The 15,096-nt window shown below is 38.4% G+C and overlaps 1 protein-coding gene across 16 annotated transcripts in view; it reads right to left on the reverse strand.

Annotated features, from left to right (window-relative positions):
• EYA1 (EYA transcriptional coactivator and phosphatase 1) overlaps positions 1 to 15,096 on the reverse strand; it is an 88,337-nt gene that overhangs the window by 47,412 nt on the left and 25,829 nt on the right. For 11 of the 16 annotated variants that reach the window (XM_052704908.1, XM_052704923.1, XM_052704920.1 and 8 more), the window contains 3 exons: positions 12,905 to 13,042; positions 6,450 to 6,532; positions 5,831 to 6,017 (listed from right to left, as the gene is read on the reverse strand). In XM_052704908.1, coding sequence (XP_052560868.1) covers positions 5,831 to 6,017; positions 6,450 to 6,532; positions 12,905 to 13,042 — 408 coding nt within the window. The remainder of the gene's footprint in view (positions 1 to 5,830; positions 6,018 to 6,449; positions 6,533 to 12,904; positions 13,043 to 15,096) is intronic. The other 5 variants (XM_052704922.1, XM_052704921.1, XM_052704916.1 and 2 more) reach the window with 1 other exon arrangement.

Genomic DNA, 15,096 nt, shown 5'->3' on the forward strand with positions numbered 1-15,096 from the left:
ATTAGCACGTAGAACCATTGAATTTGTGGACCAAACAAATGGTGACAACAACCCCGAGGCCTCACAGCCTGTTTCTGAGAGGTCATTCCAGGCAAGGTCCAGCCTGGTCTGGTGTCCTAAGCACCCTTGTTAGAAGTTGAATGAATTAGATGATGGAGGACACCTTCTAGGTTACTTTTGGCAGGTGGGGCTCCAGGACTGCTCTGCTGAGACAAAATGTTCCACTTCAAAACAGACTTCTCTAGTCAATAAGAGAAACATTTAAAATCCAGATTCTACAAATCTTAATCCATACAAAAACCATGCAAAACTGTGAAAAACACGCTTTCATTCTGTTTTACCTAAAATACACGAACCATAATATAGCAGACCTTCCCCTGGGCCAAGAGGCAACATTTAATTACAACGTGACATGAAATGTCATAAACATTTACTTGTGTTATATACATCAGTGCGTGTAGCTTTGACGGTTACGTGTCACACAGGAAAATTTTCCATCACCTCATCAATTGGAATATTACTTATGAATAGACAATAGACCCACACAGATGATATTTACAACACTGTATTTTCCGCTTCTTGTTTGTTATAGAAATTCCACCCCTTCCCTCTCCCCCCCAGGTAATTGCTGCATTTTCTTACTATCAATTTCACTATATAAGATATAGTGAAAGTAAAATCAAGTGATAAATATAAGGAGAACTATCTGTCCAGAAGCAGAAAAAAGAAAAAAAAAAACACCCCAAAACTATATATATATGTGTGTATATATATATATATATATCTAGGTAAATCTCACTGGAGATTTGTGTAGGTAGACTTGTTGACAAAGGCATTGCAAATTTCATCAGACAGTTTCCCTACTAAAGAGTATGCAAAAATGAGCAAATTCACGTAATCAAAGTAATTCTATCTTATGTCACAATGCAAATTACATTGATGAGATGGGCTTAGAATTGCTAGAATAATCAAATGTCTCTTGAAGCAAGTACATGCAAGTATTTTCTGTTTTAACTGTGCCTAGATTTCCTCCAAATTTCACAATTAATTTTGAATTAAAATCTTAAGTACTCAGTCCAGCATTACTTCAGCTTCTGCACAGCAACAAAATTGGAATATATTTATACTTTTGCAAAAATAAAGCTAAACACAAGATCTATAAGCACTACAAAACTTCTTCCTTTGCAGCTCTGAACATAAAATTTGACCAGGATTAAACAATGCAGTGGAATCACAAAGGTATTGAGGGATTTTCTTCTGTATATAAAAATATGACTACTACATGAGTGGTAAGTAAAAGTACTTAATATTACTTTAATTTAATAAACATTAATATTATATATCGCAAGACATACCATAATGCCTGCTGACAGGATTATAGGAGGAATCTTTAGTGCCGTTCTGACCAAAAGCCATTATCTTATCTACCTGGAAAATAAATCTGAAATTTGTCTATTGAGGACTATTAGCATATAATTTTAAACTTGACAGAAGCCCAAAATAATCTTTGGAAAAAAAAAAAAAGCTGTTAGAAGTATAGGCAAAAAGGCCTATTTATTTTGAGGTTTGACTGATCTTTTCATTATTAATAATAATGACAAAAAATATCTTAATAACAGTATACAGTATATACAACATTACACAGTATGTATAATAATGGGCAGGCAGGACCTCTTTCCAGTATAGGCATTTCTTCCTCACTCATTATTTATGGTTTCAAACAACTTGAAGTAAGTATTACTTTTAATTCTACTAAAAGTATCCTATTTATTTATTAAAACATATATTGCAAGGCACATCAGTTCTTAGCCTTAACATATCATGTGATGGTATCATAACATATCATCACATGATATGATGGTGAGTCACTGCTGAATGCAATGTGGGAATTAAAAATTGAACACTCTCAACGCAAGACACTGGAGAATAACCAATATCAGAAAAGCAAAAGCAGTGTTGCACTTCACTATTCATTAATGTATTCTGTTTTTACAGAACTTTCATTGCTTCCTTCCTATATAGACTCTAGATTTACTCTTCTCTTTTATTTATGAAAAAGAGCAAATGTTAAAACACCAGTAATGTACTGTTAGCACAATGCTGGATGTTTCTGCATACGTATTACTGAAAAGTTGCCTATAAAGTATCTTAGCTCTGTGCTGTTTTACAATCTTTAATTTATTGTTATGAAACTTAGTAAGGGGAAACTCTAAAAGTGGCTTTCTCTTTTGCAATACTAAATGTGATACAGTGTTCGAGGAAAAAGCAGTCTAGCTTTAAAGAGCAAAATGGTGACCCACGACTGACTGAGAACAATTTTTGTTGGCTAGCATAGAACTTGTGGTTTTTTTAATCTGCATTGTAAAGTACATGAGTAATTTGAAAAAAAAAGAAATCTTCCAGTAATATTTTAAACAGACTTACTGCAGAAATAAAAAAAAAAAAAACTGAAAGAGATCAAATCTTAAAAACTGTGCAACTCAGAGAAATATTATTTAATACATTACAAATACAGCTTTTTGTGAAATAAAGGACTGTATTACCAAAACTTGCACAAATCAACAAATTTCTGTTACCAGAAACAATAATGAAGCTAAAATACTGCAAAAGAAAATAAGAAAGCTTTAGAAAAAGTAGTTGTTAACTACGTTAATTCCTAGAAATGAACGTTCTTGTTGTTCTGCTTATTTGAGAGCACTGGGTTGGGCATCAAGGATTGAGGCAAAATGTCTTCTAGACCGGTATAAATAGCAGGTGATAAAACAGAAGGTGGTCAGAAATGCACTCATGCACTGTCTCCAGAATTTTATTATTATTATTATTATTTTACAAAGCATTTCTTGAAACCAAGCTTGTATCTGTATAAGTCTGATCTATGAGCTTGTTTGAAGTCGACAGTGCTGCCCAGCTTATACAACACGAAGAAATACTTTCTTTTGTTTGCTCATTCATACTTTAATGAATGTGAGTCTTGGAAGGGACAGTGAGTAATTGCTCACAAGTCTTTTATTAATTTTATCATAACATGAATTAGTATGTTTGATTCATGGAGACAGGGAATATCAGGGTTTGTGCAATTAAAAGGTTTTACAATTAACACAGAAGAAATTTTTCGGATCCATAAAGGCTTCCCTTTGTGGAAAGAAGTAACACTGAGCATGAGGAATCTCAGGCTCTTTTGCAAGCACCCCTCAATGTCCTTGACTGAATGTGAAAAACCTGCATATTTAACTGAAGATTATGGGAAACCATAAAAGGATTATTTTATGTTTGGACAAGGAATTAAATATATTTTAAGTGAAATTATCTGAGCTTTCTGAGTCTGCAAAACTCTCCTAAAAATGTCACAAGAACACATAATTACTTTCTCTATTTTCACGTTTCTTACCAAACTGCCCTGTTTCACTTACTGGCCCAAATTCATAGGAATCGTATATGTCTGTCAAATGATTCTGGTGCCTCTGTGAAGTCTGAATGCTGTTCCATGCTTGTCCTGGCATAGCTCAGAACCGCAAAGATTATATATGTATTTTTTTAATGCACAAGATGTCTAGGGATATCAGCGTCCACAAAGAACAGCTGAATTCAGCAGCTGCTGCCCATCCTAATAAAGGGGAATAGCAACATAACACAATGACTCCCCTTTGCTCCCTAACGCACATACAGCATGCCAATCATGGCAGAGACTCAGCAGTCTATCTTGAGCAGATGAGGTAAAATATTCTACGGTAATTTGTGATGCTTTTTCCCACTGTTAAAATTCAGTTTGTTTGCTTTGCTTTTTTTTTTTTTTTTTTTTTTTTTGTGATATGGATCCAACTTTGAATTTCCTTCTAACATGCTTTTCACTTATCCCCACTCAACCATAATTCCCCTCCTCCATGCTGCTCTCTCTTTACTTTGACCCCATTCTTGCTTTATCCCAAACCGGCTGTGTATGAGTTCACCTGAGGCTGAAGAACACAAAAATTTGTACTGTCCAAGGAAAAATGCCAGACACAGAACTGGATTAACTGAGTGGTCCTTGCTTCTTCCAGGGTTGGAGGTTTGTGAAGCAGTGAAATGATCCCACCTGATTTTAATATAGGAAGTGAACACTGGTAGTCAGCCAACTTAAACTTCTTTCACACCAATGGAGAGACTTTGGTACCTCTGGATGATGATTACAGTTAAACTAAATGCTAAATATAGCTCTGGAGCTGCTAATTTCTCTCCACTGACTAACTTAAATGCCTCAGTTAAAGTGCATACAAACAGATGGAGAAGTTTGAGTCCAGCCCTATACCTTATGCCAACTGCGACCATGTGGTGAAGAGGAACATGGCTTCATTCCTGCCCTGCTCCTGCTAACAGAGAGTAGTCCACAGCAGGTGCCTTCCTAAATGTGTCCCTAAATACAGGCATTCAGTCCAAGAAAACCCATGGTTACTTCAAGATTTGTTATTTGCAAACCGCTTGAAAGAAATTTTGGGGGAATTATTGTAGTATCCCTATAGTAAACGGAAAAGAATGACACTGCCATCAGTATCTGAGTTAAGTGTGCATCCAAATGATGCAATGATTCAACATAAATATATTCATGAAAGCTATAGCTTAATCACATTTGGCTTTGGGGATAAGAGAAACTTACTGCTACCAACTTCAAAAGAAAAACAAACAAAACCACAAAAAAAAAAAAAAAAAAAAAAAAATCCAAAAAATTAAAAACAATGTGAAAAGCAAAATAATTAGGCAGACTCCAATATGCATCCACACATTTGAAAATTGCAGACTACAATACATATTCATACATTTAAAAAGATTTGTTTCTCAAATACATTGATGCACACACATCGTGAATATACACATGAATATAAACTCACACGTAAAATGTATTTTCTTCTCCACCTATTTTCAGTGAATGCATGAAAAGGCACAACAACTCATACCTTGCCTTCAGTGAGATTTACAGAAAAACAGCAGAATGCTAGCAAATTATATCAGTGGTCATGCTGCACGTGCAAGATTGGTCCTGCAAAGTACTTCAAGAAAACAATCTTCCCCACCAAAACTTCAAAACAAAACCTCAAAATAGCATTCCAAATCAGAGCTGCTTTTTACCACATGGCTGAGAAACACATCTGCAAACTTGGACTTCCTCTCTGACACATTTCAAACTTCTGCCATCTACTAAGTACTGACATGCTCAAACTGTTGAAAAATGTATTTTTTTTAGTAATGGGAAAAGTATTTTTCACCCCTCATTTCCAAAAACAGCTGGAGCAGTTTGGCATAAGAAATACCTCAACTAGTAAAAGACTGCCAAATTCCAAAAGAAAGGTAAAACGACTGGGAAAAAGGACAAGCCACTGAAAATCTTTCCTTAAAATGGAAACACTTGTGCAATTTCAACTACCTAATACAAGCATTATTATGTCCTCTGAAAGTGAAAAATTCAAAAGCTCTCTTTCAAGTGGACACTCAGGCTACAATCCGAAGGCCTCTCAATTTCAGTCTTAGGAAAAATCAGAGTTTATCTTAACAAAGACAAAGCTTAAAAGCAGCAGGTTCTGCTTTAGCATAAAGACTTTCTTATATCCTGCAATTTTTCACACGAGCATTTTACAAATAATACAGAAGCCTGTATTTTGTACAAGCCTTAAACTTTTACTGATCTCCATTTCTGTTTAGCTTCTGTTTTGTCAGACTCTGTGCAAGACGTGCCACAGGCTCAGGATTAAGAAATAACAACAACAAAAGACAGCGACTACACAGAAAAAGAATCCAATTCAACCCCCCTTTCAACTTACAGAAACGTGCCTCATAGGGACCATAAAATCCATGTAATTACCTGCTGCAGGATCTGTAACTGCTTGACTGGTGATGCCAGATGGTGGTTCTTGAAGCTGGTATGTTGCGTTTGTGGAGGGTGTCGTTGGGCTGGTGTTGCTGTTTGTCATGTAATGTGAGGGATATGGTGAGCTATTATAATACTGTGCATATTGGCCTTGGCCAAAACTGGGATAAGAGGGATATTCCTGAAAGACAAAAAAAGCAACTGAATCAAAAGTTTATCAGTTTTGCTACTTTTTAGTATAAATTCCAAAATATAACTGTAAACACATGTCAGGCTTTCAGCACGTATACTTCCTGGACTGGATGCTATAGGACTTGATGGTGAGGCAGTAAAACAAAATCTACACTACATATAATTTAGTTTGTCTTCTCATACAAATATTTTATTATATACACTACAGCAGATGTGTGAATATAAATAATCTAAACCCAGACCATTAGTTCTATTACTGGAGGATGACAATTTGAGGAAAAACATTCATAAAAATTAATATAACTTGAAAGAATAGTAATTTCTTTCAAAGACATATTTAAGAGCTATTTTTCAGTTATTTTTCAGTGGATGAGAATTTTAAGTTTGTTGATGTTTCCTCAATTCATATTTACAAAATTACCTGCTGTGAACTATTAAATCCAGTAGAATTTGTGAGTGAATTATTTCCTGCATATATTCCTGATGATGTTGTGAAACTGCTGCCTGAAATAAAATGAAAAATCATGTGAATTACTAAAACACAGTATTGGAAAATAACTTCCATCTTGCGATTATATCATAAGGCTATGGCATATTTTAATACTTCCCATATGCTGACCGATTTGGTTGTCATCAGCTCTGTAACATGTTAATAGACAGAAAGTAATAACTCATTGTTCTTATACCCTATGTTTCATTACTGAAATTAAGAAAACCCTGCTTTGATGGAAACTAAATTTTGACAGGAAGCCAGAGCCACCTCAGATTGATAACTTGTGAAAGTAGAGTTTATTGCATATCACTTTTGTCAAACAGTTAACTGCAAGCCCCCAGTGAATCCCTAGGGCTCAGTTTCTTTTGCTGTCTTGAGTATGGCATCTTCTCTTATCCCTAAACCTCAGTGCCTTGAAGGAATAATAAAAAAAAAGTCCTAACACCCTGCTTGAAACAGCTCAGCCTGCCTGTGAAGCCATTAGAATCACTAATCGATGATAGACAGCCTTGGGCCGCAAATCTACTTTTTTGACAGAGCCTATCTGGCATGACACAAGGGAAAAAAGTACCTCTTTTAGAGGAGTGACTGAAGATTGAATTTAGCCCAGAGACTGAATTATTGCCTTCACCTCCCTCCTCCCCCCAAATCCCCCTTGTGAGCCACCAAAAATAGACAGATGGGTCTCTTGTTTAATACCTAACCTGAGAAGCTGTTCCACTAAAAGGGCAGCAACCCCCTTTCAGCTGTTTTGCTCTTGCTGGATATAACCCAGCAGTGACATAGCCACCAGCTGGGACATATGGATGCACGGAGAAGCTCCATAAGCCACCAGAAAGTCCATAATGAGGCAACCTATTGAACTCATACAGCAGGAGAGCATCAGTGTGCAAGGAACTCGCATCAAAGTCACAAGCTATTTGCAGCCTCCCTCACCACTGAAACCTGTCTTAGAGAAGAGGCATACTGAGATCTTGGAAGGAAATGATGTAAAGGAGGCTAGAAGGGATGAAAACCAACAGGGATCCAAGGTGTACAGATGCACTGCTGTATCCAACACGATTCAAAAACCGCATCTTACACAAACCATTAGAAAAAGCAGCAATTCCTGCAAATCCAAACAGTAAGAAATGCAGGCAGGGCTGCATGCTTAGCACAATCCCTAGAGACACAGACAGGTATCCTCACTATAACAAGCCAGAAGGAAAAAATATTTAAATGCTTCTGCTGCAAAAGGTAGTAAAGTAGTACACAGTTTAAGTCTTGGAAATGCAACAGCAGTGGGAGTATAAAAATAAAGTGTAAATCCAATGTGAAGTAATGACTGTAAACATTTTCTGTTGTATTTGCTGTGAGCGCTAAAGCTCTAAAGTTGTTGATAGATGCTACCAATCCTGTGAACTAAAATCAGATTACTTCAGCAGAAGAGTTGACATCCAAGTTTAGCAGATAGCACAGATAAACAGTACTAATGAGAAAAACATGTTGTTTTAAATTTAATTTAAAATTGGAAAACAGATGTTATTTTTTATTATAACAAACCCCAGAGCCAAAATACAGCTGAAAAATATTTTAAATTGCAGAACTTTGAAATGCTATTTTATTTCTAAGAGTGTTTTGGCTGGAAGAATGTAAGTTACTGTGTCTCTTTTATTCCTACAGTTACTTCTGAGTGATGCAGTAGTACACTCAAACACCAGTTTTATAGGTATGTAGTTTGAACCACTCTTAAAAGACATAAAAGCTCTCTAGGATTGTAAGGAAAAAAAAAAAGAAAGAAAAAACAGAAAAAAAAACTTTTGGGGATGAATATGTACTCTTTCTGCAGAATATCCGGCAAATAATTTGCAAGAGCAAATGAGAAAAGTAATTACATGGCAGTCAGCATCTCTGCCCTCAGACAAAGACACACATACTAACACACAGATCTCTCCCTTTCATCTTATGGTCAGTGCTGGCTCCTATGGAAGGGGGGGGGGGGGTCTCCTAGACCGTAACAAACACGAAGCAGGTTTCACAGAAACTGCTCTATGGGCCACCCAGAACTACCAGCCTTAAGTTGCTTCTAAAATACCTTGATTTTACTTTTTGTCTTTTAAATAACCAGCCGCAGCACGGCATAGAGCTGCTACCTCTGCACTAGCTGGAAAAATGCAAAAATAAGAACCCCCACAAAATGTGCAAGATTTACTGAGGTAAGCTGGCCAACTAGGCAGCTTTAAAATGTGATAAAAGCTGTCAGCTGTGGGTCAAAGGTCTATTTGGCCAAGGGCGAGGGCCCACATGAAAGCTGGGAAGCCCAGGCAGCGTCAGAAGGCTGCCGGCCCTGCTGGGCTGAGTGCGATGGCTGTGGGCAGGCATTGCACCGTGCTGCCGCCGCTGCAGGCAGGATGCACACCTCCCCTGGGTGTTTTCTACAAGGTCCATTTGCTTTCCTAGCTTGGTCTCTTTGCCATGGGCTACGTCTATCATCAGAGTACAATATATGTGGCAGAAGTTTACTACAGCTCTCTTGGGAAAGCCGAGGACGGCCAGATGGGCTATTTAAGCTCAAGGTTTCTTCCGTTTGCTTACAGTGTTTAAAAATCTTTGGCAAACTCCCCCTTGTTGTCCTAGTAACTGCTTAGCCATCCAGCACAATATTTTTATACTGTATAATAATAACCAAATACCTTAACGTTTACTTTTTATGGATGAATTCCCAAACCAATTGGTTAGTGTAGTCTGAGAGACCACAGTTGTCATAACTAAAACAATGCTGGTGCTCATCACAGGTTCCTCACCTTGCAGCAATAGGCTACCTCAGTTTATGATAAACCCTGGATCATTATCACAGCAAAGAGGATACTCAATAAGACAGCTGCAAGTGAAGCGCTCTCCTTGGCCTTTCCCCCAGCTCCTTTCTGCTCCATTTATTTTCACCGAGCAACCCTCGAAACAGTGCCAATATAGGAAGAGTGGCCCATTCGCACAGCCATTAATCGTGTAAGTGGTCTTTCAACATCTATGAAGCAATTCGTATGAAAAACAGCTTCAGGAACAAATTCATTAACATAACGGCAGGGGCACAGACAGGCAGGCAGAGCAGAGTAGGTGCTCTCCTCACCCTCTCCCTTCTCATACCCATTACAGGGATGACAAATTCCCAACAAACAAAAATCCAATTACCAGAATAACCTTAGTGAGGAGTTGCACAGAGAGATTTTCCTTGTCATTTCTGTAAGTTGGCAGTCTCTCCTCATGCTATTGTTCAGTGACTAATCACGCTGTAATTTTAGCAGGGTCAGGAAAAGCGCTGGGTTAAATTGGCTGCACACGCACCGCGATGCAGCACCATGATGTTTTGGGGAGACATTTGCCCCAGGGAGACAAACTAGAATAACTCCAAAGCTTTCAAGCGCGAGGTAACCCCAACCAGGGAACACAAACAGAGCAACTACTAGGCTGCTAGGAAATCCCATTTACCGCAGGCAAGGATGCCAGCAGGGCCCCAAGCGCACTGTCATGTAACACTTGTTTATGAAGGAGGTTGTGGGATCCATTATCTTCATTTAGCAGCTCAGCAGCCACACACAGGAGACGAAGAACGGCTATGGCAGACTATGACAAGGCTGAGGGCTGCAGCCTGCCCATAGACTGCTTGAGGGGAAAGCAAGAATAAACTTATTTCCCTCTCTGGAGGTTTCTGCATAAACAACCAAAACAGTAGCAGCAATACCCCAGTATTCTGTCAAGAGAATCAATTCTATCCTTACGTAACAGTTGAAACTATGAATAATTTCCCCATCCAAAACTAAATAAGGAAAGGGAAACAAATGTTCCTGCTTACTTTAAACATCTGGGCAATCAAAAGGAAGAATAAAATCAATTTAAAGTAATTCAAAATACAAAAGTCAGCCTAATGAAAATATTTAAAAAGCATACATTCAAATGTATGGTACAGATACATACTGCCAACATTTAACAGCAAGAAAGATCTAGTTAACAGTGAGATTTTTTTTTCGTCTTGAGCTTCTAATAGTTCTGTCAACATGCATTTCAAACCTACTCTTTATATTCCTTCTTATGGAAGGTTTCTGTAAGGTTTTGCAAGGGACTATTCTTTCCCTATCCATATGCTGTGCTGTTCATAAGCATGACAGAACTGACATGTGCTCATTAACTCCCAGACTCTCCCACTCCAACCTGTGGCTCTTCTTCCCGGACCAAGCTCCCAGCCATCTGTTGCCTCCTACGCATGTGCAGCTCTTTAGCCCAAGCACAGCCTGGCTGGAGAAGGACCCAGACTCAGTCCATCTCCTCTCTCAGCTCTGTAAACAATACTGTCGTGAAATCAATGCCTTTGTCCCTCCTCCCTTTACAGCTTCACAATCAGGTCATCTTTAATACATTTCTGCTGCAAAATATTTTTAGATCCTGGCCTTTCAATATATATAGCTGAAATGCTTTCCAAGATCTTCATGTTCTATCTCTTGACAGGTACCACACTTTTAAGACCTTGACAATATTGTTCTTATACACATTTTGCATATCGCATAAAGCAAAGCAACACCCTTTACGACAGATCTCCACGTAGATCACTGACTGAGAACTAGCTTTGCTCTAATGCCAGAATTCACTGTTTACTGTTAAGATTTTCCAACAATCAGTCCTTCACGTTATCCCACGCTGCTTCCCCCTTCCTCCATCAAATGAGCTTCCCACAGACATCTGTAAAACCACTTCATTGTTCTTCCTAAAACCCCTTTATATTGACATCCCTCTGCTCTGTATCCTACAAAATAAACCCACAGAGTCGTTAGATCACCAATATGGGGTGATGGCTATTTATTTTGCCTGAGTAGTGTCTGCTTTATTGTTACATTATGACCTGCTAGCCTGTGTGTTTTACTTTAGCCTCCAACTTATATATGGGAACTCTATTTTCATTTTTCTATATAAAGTTAGCACAACAGGAATCCAACACATAACTGTGGCAGGAAGTCAGGACTGCAATAGAAATTATAGGTAACAGAGACATGATTTTTCAATAACTGTATTTCCTAGTGGCCATGAATTATCAGTTCCTTAAAAGCTGGAATGTCTATGCAGCAGTTCCTCATAGCTGCTGGCAAGCATTCTGAGCTCTTACAGAGAGGTGTTTTGTTTAAAATAGTGAGGCTATCTGCAGGAAGCAAAACCAGTGACCTGATTATGGATATACCTACTCATAGGAGTAAAAGTTCACTCCTAATCGGTGTGTAGAGGAAAGTTAGCACACCAATCTTACACCATCTTCCTCTTCCTTGCCAGAGAGCACTATGAGTGAGAAACGTTTCAGATGTAAGAAGGTTGCTTCTGAGCTACCCAATCACAATTCAGAAAGGGACTTAGAAAAGAAAAACAAACAAAAAATCCAACAACTTCTGTCTGAGCAAAGTATAACCTCAAAGGCAGGGAACAAAAGCAAAACTAAAACCTAATTCACGTGGTCTCTGAATGCACTTCTGCCTGAAGTACATTTCAGGGAGTGTTTACATGATGGCACGCAGTTTGAAAGGTGCACAGTACTGAAGATAGGTGCTAAACTTAAAAAATGTGGTCCAGTTCTGTCAGGGATATGCAGAATACCTATTAGAGCAAAGCCAAAACCTGCAACGATAACTGATTTCAACTGTCACATTCAGGAGTGAAAAGCCCTAATGCAAACATCCCCAAAGTAGTTATTTGTAAATAATAATAATAAAAGATTTAAAAAATATTTCTCAATGTGGATCCAGAGTCAGGCACACCAAGAGGTTTCCCAGTACGGTAAAGGAAAAGTGAGTCGGGAGGAACAAACTGCAGAGACACCAAGTGAACTAAATGGGCAAGTAAAGCTACAAAATATAATCGATAATAATAGCCCACACGCACAAAGACTTACAGCTTTTAAATAGACTTCAAAGAAACAGACTTCAATCATTACTTAGCTACCTCCACAGCTGCTGTAGGTATTTTTATCTTCTTTTCCCTCCCTGAACACACTCAGGTGTCAAATTATATTTGGCACTTCCTAAATTCATAATCCTGACACGTTTTCCAGCACTCATTTTGTCACATCCATTATTTCTTCAGCTATTGCTATTCAGAGATAACATTTTTACTGTAGTAACACTGCAACACTTTGCCATTTAAAAATTAATGAAGTCACTAAGTGAAGGATCTTCCAAACTGCTGAGAGCTGGCCCTCGCTGCTCCCAGCAAAGCCAATCATCATTCCAGCTCCAACTGCAAAAACAACAGAGGCAGTGCTCAAGCAAACATTAATTTTTATCCCAACAGTGTAAAGAAACAAGGAACAAAAAACCAAACACTATAGCATTAACTGCATCTAATTAATGGTAGTATCTATTTATACAGACCTTGCATCTGGTAGCTATAAGGAGCTTGTCCAGGTTGAGGTGTGCTAAAGCTGGCACTGTAGCTTAGAAATCCTGTTTGTCCAGGTGATTGGGACTGTGACAATCCACCTTCTGTCTTGATGCCTGCCCACAATGCACCTAAATCAGTTAGTGACAGCAAATCTATTTGTTCATATTCAAACAGGGATGGATAATATAATCATTTAATTGATAGCATTTTTAACACATTCCCACTGTTGCATGCATGAGAGAAAGAGTACTGAGAGCATGCACAAATGAAAAGTGTAGGGGAAGTTTAAAAGAACACATAAAACTGAAGTTCACCAGGGAGAGGTTAAATTCAAAACTGTGTTTCCAATAACTGCAAAAGAAATTTATACATGAACAGGAAGTTGCATTATTCCTTTTTTCCTTTCCTGCCAGAGGCTAGCTTTTCCATATATTCATGACATTTCACAGAGGCAGATTAGCAACTTTATATGATTTTAATGAACCATAGCATAGCCAAGCTCTCCCGCTATCCGCCCCTTTAATGACATATCTGAGATTTGCACTGGAGAATATTCCTACATGGCTTCAAGTGCGTTCTAAGGAATTAAGCACCCTTTAAACAGTGGATAAAGTGAGCTATCAGCATACAGTACAATGTGGATTTTCAAAGCTAATTAAACACTATAGAATGAGTTCAGTCTTTTAACAAATAAACACCTAACAGACAGGAAATATTCATGAAGTAATCTCCCAAACTGGGAAAAACACAACAGAGAGTCATTAATCTGCTCTGACAGGGAAATCCATTACACATCACCTCCTCGTTACCAAATTTAGTAATAAAAGAATCCAAAATTCAATTAAAGGAATAACTTGCCTCCCAAATTTAGTGATTCTTGCACAGATTTGTAAGGTAATAAGCAAGTAAATATCAGCAAATGAAATACTCAGGAAACGCACACAATTCAGCTTCTGTCTCTTAGTTTTAATTAGAAGGTTGTCCTGACATGAACTACCATTTAAAAATAATTATAGCCAAAGCAATGGAAAAGTAATACAATACTCTTACATTTCACTATGGCATTCAGTGATACTTCATTGCTCAAAAGCCACAGTTATTTGAACTGAATTAGCTAAGTGAGAATTAGTAACATTCTTTTTAAAATGGCTCTTAATCTAAGCCCATTTCCTGGTGCAAAACTTAAATAAATAAATAAAGAGTAATACTCAACAATGTTTGAAGGTGGGAAAGAACTGAAAAGCTGTGACGTTTATAAAACTTTGGTATCTCCCTATGTACAAAAGGAAAGATATTTCCCTGTGTCAACTGAATCATTTTTCAGCTAGTGCCATTAATTATCCTTAATTCCTTCTGCGACACTCGTTAGCTGCCAGACTAACCCTGTTTGCTTGTTTTCCCCTGATGCTTGCTTCCTCTGTTTCACGTTACAAATAAACAATCCCAATGATGAATCTGACACCTCGTTTCCAAGAGGAAACTCCAGCTACAGATGCCTTGGTATCAACGATCTATGTGTTTAAGGACTTCTGAAACACTGATTGAATACTACACAGAGAAAGTTTAATTAAGCATTGTATTTCTAGACTTCTCTCTTTAGCAGCCTGATTCAACTCCCAACCTCAGACAAAGCAGGAGGAGGTGATCAAAGGCAGTGGCTGGAGCATGCCTCTTGAGTGAAGACAGCTTGGCACTGGCGTGCCCTTTTGCAAACCTCCATGCTATGAAGAGCCTTTCGTCTTCTGAGACCTTCTATTCTCATCTTCTGTCACCCGGGCCTTCACTCACCAAACCGTGGTGCTCCCTTCTCGTTAGTCTGAGTCCCATAAGGGACAATGGAAAAACAAAAGGGTACTTCTGGAAGTGAGACCTTTGCTAAACGCTGGTACCAGGGCATGCAGGAGGAGGGAGCCTCAGGAAATTCTCCAGCCTCCTCAGTGGCTTTGCAGATGAACCAGAGCCAGGAGTGGTAGGAGGCAGCTGTCACTGGCATTCCTCCACCCCCCTTCCTGCCTTCAGGGCTGCACCATGGTGGAGATGTGGGAGTGGAAAAATGCCCAGAGTAGAGGTGTATTCAAGGCAGCACCTTCCCAAATTCTGCTCTGAAGAGAAAAGCTGAGGGGGAAAGGCACTGGCATGTGAATTTGTGAATGCTTTTTTTCCCCCCTGTAAGTCCCAGTGC

Source organism: Tympanuchus pallidicinctus, unplaced genomic scaffold, assembly GCF_026119805.1.
Source record: "Tympanuchus pallidicinctus isolate F22 unplaced genomic scaffold, pur_lepc_1.0 scaffold5, whole genome shotgun sequence".
Classification (NCBI taxonomy): Eukaryota; Metazoa; Chordata; class Aves; order Galliformes; family Phasianidae; genus Tympanuchus; species Tympanuchus pallidicinctus.